The sequence below is a fragment of the Hyposmocoma kahamanoa genome, unplaced genomic scaffold (assembly GCF_003589595.1).
Source record: "Hyposmocoma kahamanoa isolate Upper Pololo Valley unplaced genomic scaffold, ASM358959v1 76, whole genome shotgun sequence".
Lineage (NCBI taxonomy): Eukaryota > Metazoa > Arthropoda > Insecta > Lepidoptera > Cosmopterigidae > Hyposmocoma > Hyposmocoma kahamanoa.
Window position 1 is genome coordinate 2,333,462 of NW_020653900.1, and position 19,387 is coordinate 2,352,848.

A 19,387-nucleotide genomic window follows, 5' to 3' on the forward strand; every position below is an offset into this window, starting at 1 on the left:
TGAGATATTTGCGATTAAAAGCAGTGTACAACCACGCACCCACGCACGCACGCACGCACGCGTGCACGCAATAATTTCAATACTCGACTGTATTTTTTTCTTAGTAATCATTGACTTACAATTATATGGACGTCGGGTCCGCGCTAAAAAGTGTCCGAACTTATAGGGCGTTAAAATCGTATACAGAGCGTCATTCACGCTTTAGTCTTCGTTTGTTCGACTGACAGCGAAGCAAGCAAAATTAGGCAGTACTGCGATGACATTACAATTTAAATTCAACGTTTTAGCTTTTTCATATTCCTTTACATGTCACTACGTTGACTTGGGACATTTTTTTCGTGGTTTTTGTATTAGACCAGTCGTCCATTTATTTGTAAGTAAATGTTAGTAATATAATAATTAAAAATAGTAAGCGGAAGGCCCTAGGTCAAATCAAAATGAAATGTATTGTACAACTAATAGCGACTCTTTCGCCCTTTTTAGCCCTTGGGTTTTAATTCCCCAACTATGGATAAAATATCATTGGTAAACCCTCAATATTACTTGTTTGCTCAGCTCTTTCCCAATAGGTATAGACTGTCCCGTCTGTCCACGGTACTACGGTACTTATACTCTTTGACAAAATTCTACACTAAAACAAAATACTATCACTGATAGTGTTTTATTTGAAAGTTGTGGTTGCTGTGAATGTTCTTGTCTATAGATTGAAGTTATTGCTTTTCATAGAGTCTCTTGTCATATGTGGTAATTCCGATAGCTCGATGTATTGGTATCGTCTATAGTTGTCATAATGTATACAGAGTAGTAACGTAATTGCGTTACACACGACCGTGGGTGAATTCACCCAATAATATGCATAAGTTGTACTAAGAACAGTTGTCTCATAATTTATATTCTCAACAAAATATATGGAACATTTTGTTTTCACTATTTCTGATGAGTCCAAATAGAAAAAGTTGTTCTCATTTATAGATGGAATCAACCTCCTCGGGTGTAACGCAATTAAGCTAACACTCTGTATACCAAGAATAACTATTTTGTAGTGGGGTTTTGCTTAAATTGAAATACAATATATTCACTTTCAAAGAAATATTTATATTTTACTACATCCGTAGAAATAACAATGTACAGATAAAAATTCTCTACACAAATAATATTTATACACTTTAGCACTATTTCAATTATCTGGTAAACAAAAATTTTGTACTCCAAAAATTAATACAAAAAATTCCGATTGAAAAAACGATTAAGTATTTGGTAAAAATTAAAAATCTACATTAATTTTTATTCATTACAATTTCATTAACCATTTTTATCTAAAATTAAAGACAAATATTTACAAATAATTTACAAATTCTTATCATCAAACTTATTTCGAAGATCAGTACCATTCAAAAACATAATCTTTTTATATACGATCTATTTCAATCGTACTCTGTCCATAAATTGTTAAACTAAGAGTTCGAATTTCAAATTTTAAATTCACGACGCCATTTTTAAAAGCGCTCGATATTCAAATTCACGGTTGATTGCTAGTCTGAGTGCTTGGGGATGGTGATCCGGCGGACACAGGTGGTTGAACCATGGCTAGATGAGGGGGCGGGAGGCCGAACGCTCGTGGGGGCATGAGGGGGTGCGGGTGGAAGTACTGCTGCAGCGCGGGGTGGGGGTACAGGTGGTGCGGATGACGCGAGAATTGCGCCATTTTCAACTTCTCAATCTCCGCCTCCTGCACGCGCTTCGCTTTCGCCCGGCGGTTTTGGAACCAGATTTTCACCTGTTAACGAAAAACATGGTTTTAATACACATTTAATAATAATAACTAGACTGTTTATAGTCCATATACTGGGCACAGGCCTGTGGGCTTGGGCTATAATTCCCATGCGTGCTCAACGCGGATTGGAAACTTCACGCATCTTTAAATTGCTTTGCAGGTTTCTTCACAATGTTTTAATTTTATATTTTGCACATAAATTCCGAAAAGAGATACAAGCCTGGATTTGAAACTACGACCATCTCTACCTTCAGAGGAGGTAAGTCAAACCATTAAGCTACCACGGCTACCTAAAACACATTTAGATCTCAAATAATCTCAGTACAGAATACTATAGTTTGTTCAAATTTTAATGGGACCATTGCTGGGATACCCGCTTTCCAACAAAAAAAGAATCATCAAAATCGGTTCACAAAAACCGGAGTTATTGCATAACATACATAAAAAAACATACAGACTAATTGAGAACCTCCTGTTTTTTTTTCAGAGCCGTTAAATAAACGGTAAGTGGTTAAAACTGTCGCTTTTATTAAAGCTTATATTAAATAACGTGAGTGGTTATTTTCAACAAAGAATCATACCTACATCATTATTCATTACGCATAGACATCGTATTACAAACCGTACTTTGTAATCTACTTCAACGTCGCCGCTGGATTACCGATCAAATTTTTCTATACCGTTTCATTTCGGGGCAAATTGATTGCCCTGAACTTTTATTACAACTTCAGTTTTCTATTCCTCATCGCAACGCCAGGCTAAGTAACTACCGTCCTTTTAATATCAAACAATTCAGAAGTAACGTTGGCTCCAATGCCATTTTCAACCGAATTTACCATGATTACAATAAATCACATAAAACATATAAACGCAGGTCATCTAATAAGATTTGTTTTCGTTTTCATTAAATAAATTTAAAACTTTATTATGTAACTGCTCAGACTAACAATTCTGTAACTTTATAATTTAATTTGACGACATTTACGTTATTTGCTTTGAATTATATACATTTGTTTGTATGTAACATAACACACAGTAAACACTTCTGATACTATGTTATATGTGCATGCTGTATTTGCCTATTATTGGGTTTACACTCGAGTAATTTCTGTAGTGTTATTTTATGTCTATGTTTAATAGTGTATTTCTGTGGCGAATATAATAAATAATTAAATAAATAAAAACCGTAAGATTCTTGACTATCTCGAACTTGTTTATAATTAATTATTAGGAATCTAAATCCTAATTTTATGCGAATATATGGTAAAATTTTCTTCGAAAACAAGTATACGATAATGTTTGAAGACTAGTATAGCTTATGATAAAACCCTCGGGCATTTTTTCTTCTCATTACAGCCATGGTCGTGTAATGAGAAGAAAAAAGGCCTAAGGGTTTTATTTGGGTCATTACAGTCATTTCAAACTGGATGCAATCATGGTATAGATGGTACGGGAATCACGAACCTCAACTCCCTCAGTCTTCGACTTCGGGCCTCTAATAGGCTCTCGTTGTAGTATTATTTTTGTGTGACAGTGAAGTGTGATGAATTATTAAAAGTCATGTAACAAAAGTTGTTGTTTATGATGTTAGTAATATAGTGTTGCTTGCGAGGTTGTTAGTATTTTACAAACATCGAGTATATAACCAGAAATAGAGACGAAATAAGGACCGTCCATCCTTGGAAACTCATCAGTCAAATGGTACAGATATCACTTTTAAATATCAACTCTCGTTTGCGCTGAAATCTCAAATTAGAAAGCTGAAATAGCACAGCGCCAACAACTGACCAGTGTCTACGTGTCCGTATATTCCAAAAATATTCTGTATTTATTGTAATAAAGATAATATCTCTAACTACGGGGGCTGTTGCGAACCGAATGCGGTGGTGTGGGAAAAACAGCAAAACATCTAATAACAAAACAAACGGAATCACATTTCATCGGTAATTAAATATTAAATTATGTAATTTTTCAATTTGCTTCCATTACATCAAAGCTCAAACTAAACTGGTCGTTTTGAAGTGAAACAATTGACGACACTCGTCAATTCGAGCTGGCCAATCGGAGCGTAGTTGTCACCGTAATGACATGGCAGAATAATTTTCAAACAAATTAAGTCATATTTCATCTCTATTTTTGGTTGTTTACAAATAAATTTAAAAAATAAATTTAATTGCAAAATTAAAAAAAAACTAAGATTTCAGTCAACGATTCCCACCTGAGTCTCAGATAAGCCAAGCGAAGAAGAGAACTCGGCTCGCTCAGCAATACTCAAGTACTGCTTGTCCACGAATTTGCTCTCAAGTGCGCGCAGTTGCTGCGCCGTGAACGGCGTGCGCGGCTTGCGGTTCGGCTTGTGTTTTCGCAAGTGGCACTTGAGTTTTGGTGGTTCACCGTTTGCATCTGTGGAATAAAAAAAGAATATTAATTTTGTGTTATTTTTAACCGATTGGTTCTTAAATACAGCAATAGTAGCAGTAGAGCTCGTTGTGAAAGAGTTCGTCCAGGGAAGTACTGCCACCATACCCATTTTTTCCGCCAAACAGTAATATTAGTATAACTGTGTTCCGGTTTTGAAGTGTAAGGGAGGTGGTGAAATTACAGGCACATGGGACTTATCAACTTATATATCAGGGTGTCGGGCGCAGTGGCAGGCCTCGGATCTTTGCGATTTATTATTTTCTGAGTGGCACTGCAACTGTTATGGACAGGCGTGTAGCTTACCATCAGGCGCACGTTTTGTAGGTCCCGTCACTTGATATTATAAAAAAAAATACAGAATTTTGCTAATTTTCTTTAAACCACTGACTTGAGACTCCACTGAGGTTATATTAAAATTGTGATAATATTTGTGATTCTGCTAACATTGGATTGCAATGGCAATTGAGTCTTAATAGAGTGTCAGTGGAATAGCAATGATAGCATTCATTTATTCATTTGCTAACGATCGAAGTTGCCGTACTCAAACTACCATGGGAGGATTAGAAAAAAATTCTTCGATTCGGCCATGCCAGACGCTGTGCCAACTAAGCCACGGAACGAACCAGGGGACCTCACGAATTTTTCTATGTGCTTGTTTTGTCGGATCTTTGTATTTGGTTCTCAACGGCTTTTTACCATGGAAATTGTTTTTATTTTTATTTGTTTTAAGTAGCAGTTTACTTTTCAAATTATCTAGATAGTCTACGTCATCGGCGAGCTATCGACTCAGTATTCAAGAATGCCAAAAAATTGCAATGGCATTTAAATTTGTTACTTGTCAGTACAAGCCACTCTTCTTGACTTTTTAGCAGAATACCAAACGTATAAACTCCTGCCACTGACTTGTATCGACAAACAACTGAGATGGTTTAAATTTAGCAGACTTGAGATCCAGTTGTTTGGTTAAATTTGCGTAGAAATGTCTTTTCGAGATATAAACAGACTTCAATTTACAAAGAGAATCGGGGTTTATTTACTCAATACGGTTTTCTGTGAAGCAATCTTATTATTTAAGGTATCTTGTAACCAGTTTAAGCGTTTGAGCGCGGTGCTAAATTTAACACAAAATCCATGCTGACAAGGTAGAATATACAATGTACCGGTAAGGTGCCCAAGATGCTGGCAGTGATCCCCCTTTGTATTGCTATGCTAATGCGTGGAGCAAGGTAGCCGGCCCTTGGGTTTCCCAGACAATCTATTAATTTTTTCGATAAAATTTTATACAGATGACGCGCACTGGGACCCCACGGGCCGAGGGTTTCGACTTCAAAGGCTGTAAAAAGGTAGTCGGATCCGAGATCCTGGTACTTATTACTTTTGCCGCGGGGACCCAATTTTATTTATATAATCTAGCAAAATCGAAATAAAATATTAGCAAAATCGACCACCATCATAAGGGCTGTTTTAACGTGTAGGCAACGACGGTCGATAGCGGCTACTTGCAACTTACGCGTTCTTGTCAACCAATAACGTTTAAGGGCTAAATCATTATTTGTATTATAAACACTGACTTACAAATAAATGGACGACGGGTCTAATACAAAAACCACGAAAAAAATGTCCCAAGTCAACCTATTTAAACGTAGTGACATGTAAAGGAATATGAAAAAGCTAAAACGTTGAATTTAAATTGTAATGTCATCGCAGTACTGTCTAATTTTGTTTGCTTCGCTGTCAGTCGAACAAAAGAAGACTAAAGCGTGAATGACGCTCTGTATACGATTTTAACGCCCTATAAGTTCGGACACTTTTTACCGCGGAGCCGACGTCCATATAATTGTAAGTCAATGATTATAAATAAAAGGTTTAAACAAAGTAAGCTATTTTGGTCACGTAACACGTAGAAATGCTGATAACCTGGAGCTTTTGATGGTGACAGGGAAGATGAAGGGAAAGAGACCTAGAGGCAGGAGTCCCAAAAGGTGATAGGATCAGATCTCTGAACATCTGGAGCTACCCTGTCAGCGCCGTACTACACCATGCGACTGTACGCAACCAATGGAGGCGAATGGTTGGCAGGATGAAGTGGAGTCACGATGATCCAGCAGTGAGGAAGCGATTACGAAGAAGAAGAAACAAAGTAAGGGACAGTGCTAACTACAATTTCCGATTACAAAAAATCCGCGAATGTAGTATTTGTAAATGGCGCGTATCTACACCAAACCAAATTTTACTGATTTATATTTATGCGACTTTCATTTTTACACAGTAAGCATTAATTTATGTCATCTACGGACTGATAACAATAGATTCGCGTAAATCACGCAAATTTTGGTTTTGAAACAAATCCAATGTCTCTTTCGTTCACAACTTTATCGCAAAGGGTGCGATATAAGCAATAACTCGAAGTCTATGCAACATAAACAATAGATTTTAAAATTATACGTTTTGTAAGAAACTACTACGCTAAATGAGTTTGGTCTATTGTATATTACGCCTATTATGAACACGGAAATCGATGGATTTTGTTATTGAACTTTGATGTATGGTTTAAACGAAATAATGGTTATAATATACTGGTAACGAACGGTGGAGAAAACATGTTCAGTGATTATTTAAATCCAATAGGAAAGATAATTTAGAAACCATTTGAACCGAGTATATTTTATAGAAAATAATTTCAAACAACAATGAGGCATTATTTACAATAAAGGAACCGTGATATGGGTATAAACTATTATATAATAATAATAAAACCTTATTGAGGAACTGCAATTTCCTTACACCGTAAATACAGAGTGTTATAATGTTCAGCTTTATATCACCTGACCTGCATTGGCTACAAAGAATCAATCATGTTGAATTCCAAGTGTTCAATGTACTCGTTACAACTAGAAAGGAAGGCATTAACCATAATGCGCAAAGAACTCAACGTACAAAGAGCGCCGATCGTATTATAAATCGCAATAATAAAACTCATATAAAAAATAATAAAATAAAAGGCGAAAGGAAACGGACTGCGGTCCGGCCCTGATACGATCTCTGAGACGTAATTTAGGAGGTAATTTTCGGCTTATTTAGAGGTAAAAACAAGAGAGTTGCTAAGCAAATTGACGGTTTTATTGGCGAAGCCGGTTTTAAAAATTTGATAGACACCCACGCTTGAACGAATGTGTGATTCGAAGATAAATATTTCGTCACCACGGCATGTTTAACTATCTTGTTTAGATTCTAAAGTCTCTTAAAAGATGTTGAAAGCAAATGGATAATACTACACATGGTCTTTAATGCCTGCCTATGTAGATTGCACCTTTGCTGCTCCACCTGCCCGTTAAACGTTACGATTATGGTATAATCCTTTTTGAATGTATGTAGAAACCTATTTTACTGGAATGGTTGCGTTATGGGCATGTTACCACCCTACAAATTTGTACAAAGTAGCAGTACTGAGTTCCGGACTGAAGAATACTCAAATCAAAGCAGTCAACACACCCCGTCAATGTCCATCAAGTAGATCGCAGCATTTTATGCTTGCTTACGAAAAACGAAAAAACCTTAATGCTTATTAACAGTGTTTCTTTTGATTTAAACGATATCGATTACGATTTTATTATTCAATCAAACTATTGAAATAAAACTGGATTTTAAATGGTTTCGAAATTTACATCTTGTCTTGAGTAAATCAACAAGACGTGACTTGAGATTTATAATCTTCTCTAACAGTTTTAATTGACTGTCCTACATAATTAGCAATCAACTAATTGCTGCTTAAATAATAATTATCACTTTTGGACGTTGATTGATTGACCAACGCGTGTCGGGAAAGTTCCGTCATGAAATCATTATGTCAATTAATTAAGAATGAAATTATGCGAACCAGAAACTTTTTACGATTTTCCTCCTTAATTTCCTTTAATTTGGTAGGTTAACTTTGATGTATATTTAACTAGAGGAGTTAGGAACGCTAAAGAATAAACTAAGCAGTGCAAAAGGGAAACGTCACCGACCTCCACGGCACTTCGCATCAAGACTATTAAATTTTCTACATTTAACTTGAACCTTCTTCCACTTTTAGCATATTTAGTATATTACGTCGTTTATTTGACACTACGTTATAACTTTTTAATATTTAGATAAATGTATTTAAAGTACATGATATTTAATGTCCACTTCTGTAGTAGCGGTAGAGCTCCTTGTGAAAGAGTTGTCCAGGTTTGTACTGACACCTTACCTATTTCTGCCGCCAAGCAGTAATGGCAGCATTACTGTGTTCCGGTTTTAAGGGTGCTGGTGAAATTACAGGTACGTGGGATTTGTCGACTTATGTTTCAGGGTGACGGGCGCGGTGGTAGTGCCCCGATGATCTTTGCGATTTAAAGCTCTGAGTGGCACTGTAACTGTTATGAACAGACGTGTAGCTTACCATCAGGCACGACTTGTTCGTCCCGTCACTTGATATTATAAAAAAAAAACTTAGCAATAAAATCTTAAAACATATTTTTCTTAATGGATAATTCGGAAACATCAAAGACTCAAAGAAACATAAAAAAATTCAAAGTAAAAATATTTCATATAGAAATCGTGTTGTGAAAACCTAACGCTATACTACAACTGACAATCAAACTAGCATAATGATAAATGACAACGAAACTTGTATGTTTGCGGTTTCATATAATAACATCATCGTCAAACACATTAGAAAATAATAAACACCGGGAGTGGCGCTTACAGTGGCAACGTATTAATTCGTGTCAAACGTTAAGTCGCTTAATAGCTAATGGGCCACAAAAAAAGGAAAAAGTAAATTATGTGACAGCCGAAAAAAGCTAAAGTGTATTAATGTCGTGTTTAGCGGACGTCAAAGTACCGACGATATTGGAGACGGAAATAAAGATAAAAACTCGTACACATAACTAGCTGAATCCGTTTTTTTTTTTAGCATTTACTTGTTGATCCTTTAAATACGTGAGGCGCACTATAAGTTTCTGCAATGAATTAGAAAAAAATATTATAAATGGTCAGAAATGAATGTATTGTTTCTCAAAATATTCTCTGTTAGCGTTAATGCACTTTTTCATACGAATGACCCAATTTTGAAAACATTTATGCCACTCCTCCGTGACAATCTCTGAAACATATTTTTCATACGCTTCGATAGCCTCTTCAGGTGATGAAAATCGTTGACCGCGTAACTGGTTCTTAATTTTTGGAAATAAATAAAAATCATAAGGTGCCAGGTCGAGACTGTATGCGAGATGGCTCATAAGGTCAACGTTGTTCACCTTCAAAAATCCATTTGTCTGTCTGGCCGTGTGAGAGCTGGCATTATCGTGGTGCAAGATGATGCGGCGTTTACGGTTATTTTTACGGAGTTTGTCAATAACTTCAGTTCAGTAACAGTAGCCACGTGTCCAGTTTTATTAAAAAAAGAAGCAATCATCCGTTTAGAGGCACTTTGCACGCGCGCCACTTTGGTTGGTTTCGGCTCATCTCGAAAGACCCATACGCTCGATTGCTGCTTTGTTTTGGGATCGTATTATAAATCCATATTTCGTCACCTGTTACTATATCCCACACCAAATTTGACGCCCCTTCGTTGAATCTGGTAAGCATGGCGTTGCACCAAGTGACGCTATCCGTTTTTTGAGCCTCAGTCAAATTGTGTGGGATCCACCGAGAGCACAGCTTTTTTCACCCCCAAATGTTTGTGTAGTATTGATTGTATTTGACTCATGCCTATACCTAAAGATGCCCGAATCTCATTATATGTCACATGCCTGTTTGTTTTGATCATACGGCGCACAGCATCGATGTTTTTGTTGTTCACAGCAGTGGACGGGCGACCATCACGAAATTCGTTACTAAGATTCACACGACCGCGTTTGAATTCTGTAAACCAGTTATAAATTGTCGTCTTGCATGGTGCTTCATCGCCACAAGCAGTTTGAAGCCGAGCGAAGCTCCGCTGAGCTGTTAAATTACACTTAAAGTCGTAGAAAATCATACTACGAAAATGTTCACGACTTAAATCCAAGGTGATGACGTAGACAACCAATTTCTAAAATAGCGCCACAATGTACAAACAAGTTCCATTTTCAAATTACTTTTTAAATATTGTTTATGTAAGTGGCCAGTTCTTGAAACGTATAGTGCGCCCTATATATTTATGGTGAAAGTGCCTGAAGACTTAGAGAAGTGCCCAACGTGCCAATTAGGAAGTATATTAACGCTTTAGTGTAGGCATTACGAAACTACAATTGAATAAATGTGTGAGGAACATAACAGTTCTATCGTTTTTTTAAAACCCCGTACTAGGTACTAGGTACACAGACAATTACAAATTACACCCAAACTCACGAGAGACATAAATATAAGCCATACCAACATTTCTCCCGGCCCGGGAATCGAACATGAGACCTCAGCGTGGCAGACCAGCATGGTAACAATTCGATCACGGAAGCAGTTAATAAATTCATTTAGGCGCCTAGGGAAAGCTAGCCGCTCTTCAAAAACCGAGAGCGTAGGTAACTACTTTCACATGTGTGAACGCATCCCAAACTTCACTCAGAAGCTGAATTACCAAATTTTAAAAATACATACACAGGACTGTCTGTTCTCGTCCAAGACTTAATTGTCTAAAGAGACATCGACTGCAGATGTTCAGCAGCTAAATTACGTCCCTCTCGGGCCGGTGAAAGAAATATGAGACGTTTTCTAAGTACATTTAATGTTAGACATGAATACATTATTCTTTTTGAGAAAAAAGAAAGTGATGAATGCGTTCAAGGAGAAAGTATCTATATTGCTTTTGTATATTGAACTGGTAGGTCCAAACCCAAAAACGTAGTTAGTAACATTAATAGGTACTATTGTAGTTGTTATAAAATAAGAAATAAACACCTTTGTAATTATATTTGCACATATAATTGATTACAAAAACAAGTTTCTAAGGGTATGTATGAGTTCAATTGAAAGAAAATGCTTTAGGATCTTACATTTTACTAACTACTTCTATGAGTATTGTGATACTATAATAGTTTATTTTGCGCTTCATGTGTCCTGTTTTTCAGTCTAATTAATCAGCTCTCCCCTGACGTTACAAACCCTTTTCTGTACTCAGTACCTAATGCAGCATTGCAGCTAAAAAGACAGCTGATATATTAATGAGCGTGTTTGCTTTTTGCGCGCGCGCCACCATTTATCGTGCGCTGCGTGGTATGTCATTCATTCCAATATTTTAAACGGTCGGTGCGCCTGACATTTTTGTTGTTCGAACTACGGATGCAGGCATTCCATACGTCGTGGAAGATTTGCATCGCTTTGTTTCCATTACGATTATTGATATCTTATTTTCGTTCACGTATTTGTAATGATCATTTTCGGAGATACCGATGATGATGTAATCCTTTAAAAGGACCTAGGTGCCTATTTACTTAGTTACTATTTACTTTACATAATTCACAACATACATTGACCAATTAGCATTATGTCATGTCTATATTAGGATTATGATCACTTGAAAAACACTATTCATCAAGACTTAAAAAATTAAAGCAGACATGACCCCAACCATCCATCTTTAGAAAATATCGATAAATATCTCTGTCCTCACACAACCATCATTTAAAATTCTAAGTTCGTCTAACATTATCTTCCCGAATTCTTTCACAAGCAATATTCACGCGATCAAACGAATGTCGCTTAAGCACACCATTCATCAGAAGAAACGCTTAAATAGGGCCATAGAAAATGCGGAAGACCTTTAATGTTTTCTATTTAAGCTTTATAAATGGGTTTGTTTTTAAGAATTTCCGTTCTATTTAATGATTTTTCTATTCCATTTTGATTGCAATCTACGAGTATGTTTCAAAAAACCCTTTATCAAAAAGCAGTTCAGTCTCGTGTATGACATTGGAATTTGTTTAATGTAATGTTTATTAATCTACCAAATCGTTCAATTTATAATTAATTGACGCTATTTCTATTTTAGTTTGTTATTGAGTTCATGTGTTTGTTCATTATCCATTAGAAAAATTTGGTTTTCAAAATACGTTTCCACTATTAATTTTACTTTCTACTTAAATTTTCGTTTATGATCATTATTCATCTTTTGTTAATTTGTCTAATACATAAATAAGAAGTACTCAGACTTTTTAATTCCATACCCTCCAAATACATGATTTAATACTGACATTACAGTACTTATCAAATTTATAGCTCCCAATTCTTATGGCCTCACTTTCCACGATCTATTAAGAGCATATGGCCGCGTCGCTTGGTAAGTTTACAAATAGCACTATTCAATGGGACATTAGTATTTTGGCTCGACGCCAGTGTTTGACAAACACTTGACTGCTTGTTAAATACCGACTTATGAGATTTACTCAGATCTTGCAACTTTGACAATGTATTAATTATTTAACACCAGAAGGTTTCTTGCCAATGTTATTTAAATTTATACGATATACATTTTAATGTCAATTTCAGAGATTGATTTTTTAAATTCAATATTTGTTTTTACTAGACATTTATAAATTCATTTAGACGTTTTAATTCTATAGCAGACAGGTCTTATATGCGAAATACGCAAGCTATTAAATAAATCATTATGCAGAAGTCATATAATATTGAATTTTAAATGCACGTGTAATTATGATATCTACCACTTAAAATTAATTGGAAACGTATCTTAAAAATCAATTCGTGTCTTGTTTGCAGACGCTGCAAACAAATGAAGTGGTCGCGACAGTCTTGTTGCCGCGCGGTAATTGATTGGGAATGCTTCTATAATTAGGAGCGTGACTCTCCAGTTCACTTGTTACTGTACTTATACTGTGACAAACCGGCACATAGAGACGTCGTTTTGGGTGATTTAAACAATGCGAAATGCATTCTGTTTAATTGCAGCCAAGTTTCTTTGTTATGTCTTCCTCATTACTAAGGCATTTGATACTGATGATATAGCATTTTTAACTACTTTTTCAGCTTATTTTGATTTATTTCATCTCATTATCCATCAAGTTTGATGACGTCGATAAGGTAACATAATATATAGATTTGATGAATGATTTATTATGTAGTGTATTGGAATAATATTAATATATAAAGCGTCTAACAAGGCAATATTCTAGGCCCACAATTATTTATTATTTATAAATAAATTGCCCATTTACCCGCATTCCTGGCTTGGCTTCGACACACAATACCAACATTAAACTTTTAATGATTATATCTTACAGATCTTAACTGTCTTTAAAATCGAGTGGGGCCAATAAAATAATAATTTGATTTCTTAACATCACTAATAAAGTGAAGCAGCAATTATGGTAATGACCAATTTATAAACACATTAAAATAATGAAGGCATCTGATTTCACTAGTAAATCTGTGTTCTGGCGCGATGATAATTAATAATGTTTGCGCCGCAGCGATCTGTCGCCGATCATTCACGTCACTTCGATAGCTTCGTTAAACAAGATCGTATGAGAACTATTGCAGTTGCTTATACATATCTATTCTGGTTCTTTGAGTATTTTTTGTTTTATTATGTGATAAGTGGTAACTATGCATATGTAACTGTAAATTTTCACAAAAATATTTCTTGTAACATTCGTGTGTTGTTGCGAGTATTAATGAGTGGGTATATTCGTGAGTTTTTGAATTACTCTATGCTATGTGGTAACTTTGTTTATGTTAATTATTACGAAAATATTTATTTCAACTTTTATACTGGTATGATGTTGCAAACATTAGTAAGCTGTTATATCTATGAGTATGTATTGGCATTAAACCCTCGTGTGTTGGAGCATAATAACCTTTACTTTATATTCTTAAATTTTATATATTATTTAATAAATGCAACTTATTGTATTCGTTGCAACGTCATAAAAGGGATACTAGTAAAAATATTTATATATAATGGGTCTTAACGTTTTTTATCAAAATGTTAGAGGTCTTAGGACAAAAGATAGGATTTTTTACCGAAACATGTTGAACTCTGATTATGATATTATATGTTTGACTGAGACATGGCTGTATCCGGGAATATTTGATGCTGAATTGTTTGACTGTCGTTACAATGTGTACCGTACCGATCGTCATTACGCTAGATTAGGTATTGAAAGAGGAGGCGGTACCTTAATTGCAGTTCGCCGTGGGATAAGTGTAAGTATGCAAGGAACGCGCGTGTTGCCCTTCGTGCATGATGCTGATGTTACTAGTGTAAATATTTTATTAAATCGGGCACCGACAACTATTATGCTTCGACTATTTTGCTGCTACTTCCCACAAAATACAAACCAGGCTGCGGCAGAATTATCTTTTTATGAATTTATTTCTAACCTCAGAATTGGGTATCCCAGAGACAAATTCTTACTGGTAGGCGATTTTAACATCAGAGTTGCTAAATGGAGCATGAGTCCTAATTTCCTGAATACTAAATTACTTCTTGAAAATCCTTACGATAACATCTTGAGCTCTCAATTATTTGCATTTTTGTGTTTTAATGATTTGTCACAATATAATAATGTCAGCAACAAGAATAATAGGATGTTGGATCTGGTGGTATCGGACTCTGAATGTTCGGTACAACGAGACGTGCCACTGTCACTGCCCGAGGATGAACACCACCCTTCACTTAATATTACGATTAATATTAGTCACATATCGGGTTTGTCTCAGGCAGCTCGCATGATAAGACGTTTTCATGCAGCCGATTATGATAAAATTAACTATGAACTATCAAAGGTTGATTGGGAAATGCATTTGGATCCAAATAACATTGATGCTGCAGTAGAATCTTTTTATAAAATTATTAATGATTTAATAGATAAGTTTGTTCCTCAAAAATCGGTTAAAAGTGATAGTAAATATCCGGTCTGGTTCGATAAGAATTTAATGAAACTTATTAATAGAAAATTGAAACTTCATAGGAAATGGAAAATTTACGGAAGAAGTAGTGATTATAGTGAGTTCTCGAGAGCGCGCCGGGATGTCAAAGACTTGGAGATTCTGAATTACGATAAATATATAGGTCTTACCGAGAAAAATATTAATTTCAGCACAAGGCACTTCTGGTCGTTTATCAAGTCTAAGCGTAATACCAGAGATATTCCTGACACCTTATACCTTGGGAATACTCATGTATCTGAAGGTCAATCAGTAGCTAATCTTTTTAACTCGTTCTTTCAGTCTGTTTTCGAACCACCGTCAAATAGCCATGTACCCACTAATACAATAAATAATACTTTTGTAATCAGTTCCGTTTACATCGATAACTCAGTAGTTGAGAAATATCTAAGACAAATTGACGTTAATAAGGGAACCGGTCCCGATGGTATCCATCCAATCCTTCTCAAACGCTGTCATAAACAGTTAGCAAGTCCTCTTGCAAGACTTTTTAATATTTCTTTAAGTTCAGGCGTTATGCCAGGAATATGGAAACAGTCAATTATCGTTCCTATTTTCAAAAATGGTGATAAGCATAATATTGCTAACTATCGTGGTATCTCGAAACTGTCCATTGTGCCTAAACTCTTTGAGAAAATAATTTACGACACGTTATCTTCTGTAATAAGACCATTGATTACGCCTAGTCAACACGGATTCATTAGTGGCCGATCTACAGAATCTAATCTGTGTGAGTTTTTACATTTTACCCTTGAGGCAATGGAAAAAGGATATCAGGTGGATGCCGTGTATACCGATTTTTCTAAAGCATTCGATAAAATCTCGCATAACTTATTGATAAATAAACTTGAAGAAATCGGTATTCACGGGGATCTCTTGAGATGGTTGACCTCTTATATGCGCGACAGGTCCCAGGCAGTGGCAGTCAAAGGTTATACCTCTAGCTTTATTCCCATAACTTCTGGTGTGCCGCAGGGTTCCCACCTCGGTCCTCTTCTATTCAATGTATTTATCAATGGTATCGTGCATTGTTTTAATAATTCTAAGTCTCTTATGTATGCTGACGATACTAAAATATTTACTCTTGTTAGATCTGTAGAACATTGTCACCTGTTTCAAGAAGACTTAAATAAATTTTATGAATATTGCTCTGTAAATTTTCTAAAGTTAAATATTGGTAAATGTCACTCAATTACCTTTTCTCGCAAGAAAAGACCCATTAGTTATGATTATAAATTTAATAACACCACAATAGACAGAGTGACCGAGGTGAGAGACCTGGGTGTATGCCTCGATAGTGAACTGAACTTTGCTTCGCATATTGATCAGGCTGCAGCCAAGGCTTATAAAATGCTGGGTTTTGTTTTTCGACAGTGCAAAGACTTCAAGAATGTCAATACATATATTATATTGTATAACTCCCTGGTCCGAAGTCATTTAGAATATGCTTCGACAGCATGGAACCCTCATTATGCCAAGCATATAGACCAGGTAGAAAGTATTCAGAATAAGTTTTTAAGAAGACTAAGATATAGGTTTAAGGGCGCTATGCCCCAGTTTCAGTCGTTAGAATTAAGACGCGAACACAGAGATCAAATGTTTCTGTTTAAGATTATAAATGGCATCGTTGATTCTCCTTTCTTAATGAGTCGTATTTCATTCAAATGTCCTAGGGTTAATGCTCGCTCCAACACAACATTGTTTTTCGTACCTATTTGCAGTACTAACTACGCTGGGAATAGGTTTCTAATCAGAGCATGTAAATCTTATAATGATCGTTACCACCACATCGATATATTTACCTGTAAACTAAATTGTTTTTGTCAAATGTTAAAAAAGTAGATTTTGGTTGATAAATTAAGTAATTATTTCTTTTCTGCAATAATAGTCTCAATTTTTTAAAACTTGTTTAGAGCTTTGTCATTTGGTTAGTTGTTTACAGAGTTTTGTCATTGTGTAGTAGATTAAGTGCTTTCGGCCTTCACTTTGTGAATTATCTATCATTGGAAACAAAATTTGGCTAAATTTAATATTTAATAGGTAAACAAAACATTTATGTAATATGTAAGCTGTATGTTTCTTTAAATAAATAAATAAATAAATAAATAAATAAATAATAAAAGCTATTAATACAATATATAGATGAGTAATTAAGAAGTTGATACTTTAAACGTAAGAAAATAAATTCGAGACAGAGAAATATTTTCTTTTAAAAGCTATCAACTACGGGTACAGTAATTTTAGTTGTGATATATACTTTTATTTTTTATGATAATAAGCGACGGGACGAACAAGTCGTACGCCTAGTGGTGATCAACACGCATGTCCATAACACTTGCAGTACCATTCAATACTTCAAATCACAAAGATCAGAGTGGTAGCACCCTTGCCCTTCAAAACCGAAACACAATAGCTCACATTAGTGGCGACAGAAATAGGTAAGGTGGCAGTAATTCCCTGGATGAACTCTTACACAAGGAGCTTTATTGCTACCAACGAATACTGTAACCTGATGTAAGTATCATGTGATATTAAAGTTAATAATGATGACGATAGTGATGGTGTGGGACTATGACAAATTGTCCTAATATGTAGGGCAAATCAGCCTCAACTAAATTGAAGATGTCGAACGTAGAGCTAATATAAAAGAACTGATCGACCCTGCAGTCGACCGTGCAATGAATCGACTATGATGATGCCATTTAATAAAACAAATCCTTAAAGAGACATTGAATAAAAAGTATTATTACCACTCAAGCTCGAGAAGGGTTGTTTGTTTACCATAATTACTTTTTAAACAGTACAACTAATAATCCCATTAATACTGAAGATGTATAAAACACGACGACGCACAATTTGCAATCGAATTTATGAGACCATTTGCAAGAAATGTTCCATTAAAGATAATTTCTTCAGCGTAAGTTTATAATGTCGTGTTAAGCTGCTTACAAGTTTTCTACTTCACGGGGTATTAATGCCTCCGCAGACTTAGGAATTGCTAGACATGGTGCAGTGATTTTCAATTTCCTTACAGATTTATTTATATAGGTATACAATAAAAATACAATACTAGACGAAACTTGTTATAAAAATTTTAATACTGGAAAATTTATAAGCAGAATTTATCGAGGGCCGCACCCTGGGGTGTCTTGCTCTGAAATCTGGCAACATTTCCCCTTTGAATAGCTAAACTTATTCTTAAGCGGAAATACTTGCCAGCCTTGTAGTCACCGGATGCTTTTACGAGGCGACCTGACAGCTCGTTCGCCAGAAGTTGTCCCCGGGATTTCAAATGCAAAAGATACACAGATGTAGTGTTGTACAAGATTGGCGCATTTGTGCCTTTTGCAGGTCTCGGCCGCTCTGGCGAGGCAAGGTCATGGGAGATGGCTACCGTGTCTAGAGAGGTTGCGTCCCACGCTAACTGTCTCCCGAGCTTCCATGGACCGACAGTCATATCACCAGCCTCTTGCCGTCACTGCGACAGATTCCAATGGGCTCGAAAACTGTCTGCATCGTAGCGTAATTCTGCTATTCCTTATAGTGAATTGCAGGTTTGCCCTGATTTAAGGGAATACGAATCATCTTTATTTCACACATAAACAAATGCAAAAACAGATGGCCCTTTTTGATTCTAAAATCAAAAGTTAAACGTGCATAAAAATATTTGGGGCAGCGTAGCGGACTATGGCCTAAACCTCGCCTGAGAAACCCGTGCCCTAAAACAGATGATGATGGCTTATTCTTAACTTTAGCAGCAATCCAAAGCACACGGATAGATATTGGTGCCCGTCTTTTGTTTTTACCTATCCCTCAGTCAGATATCTCCTTGAAGATAAGGGGTAGTAATCTAACTGGGAACCACACGGTAACATTCCGAGCATTCACAAAGAACAAAACAGAGTGGCTTAAGACTTTCACCCCAAGATAAAGTCGTACTAATTTAGTATGAGACACATCATTAATAACAAATAACAACGAACGATTTAATAATAAGTTTGTTTATGCAATCCATAAATGACAAATGTTTTTTTAAACTCTACAGGTCTGGATAAGTTTGATTGATATTTTTGTGAATATTTTATTTATTAGTAATGATAATTTGTAATTTAACTTAAAGTCAGAAAAGTAGCAGTACTCCTTGTGAAAGAGTTCCTCCAGGGAAAGTTCTCCCTCCTTACCTATTTCTGCCGGCAAGCAGTCATATGAGCATTGCTTTGTTACGGGTTTTTTATATATAATGTCAAGAGACGCGATAAACAAGTCGTGCGCCTGTCCATAACA

The 19,387-nt window shown here is 35.8% G+C and overlaps 1 protein-coding gene across 1 annotated transcript in view; it reads right to left on the minus strand.

The window, feature by feature from the left end:
• Positions 1 to 1,157: 1,157 nt before the first annotated feature.
• Positions 1,158 to 19,387, minus strand: part of LOC113232390 (muscle segmentation homeobox-like) — a 49,015-nt gene continuing 30,785 nt past the window's right edge. Inside the window, exons 2-3 of the mRNA XM_026467091.1 lie at positions 3,993 to 4,177; positions 1,158 to 1,777 (exon numbers count right to left, since the gene is read on the minus strand). Of these exons, the coding sequence (XP_026322876.1) occupies positions 1,520 to 1,777; positions 3,993 to 4,177 (443 nt within the window). The 3' untranslated portion in view covers positions 1,158 to 1,519. The remainder of the gene's footprint in view (positions 1,778 to 3,992; positions 4,178 to 19,387) is intronic.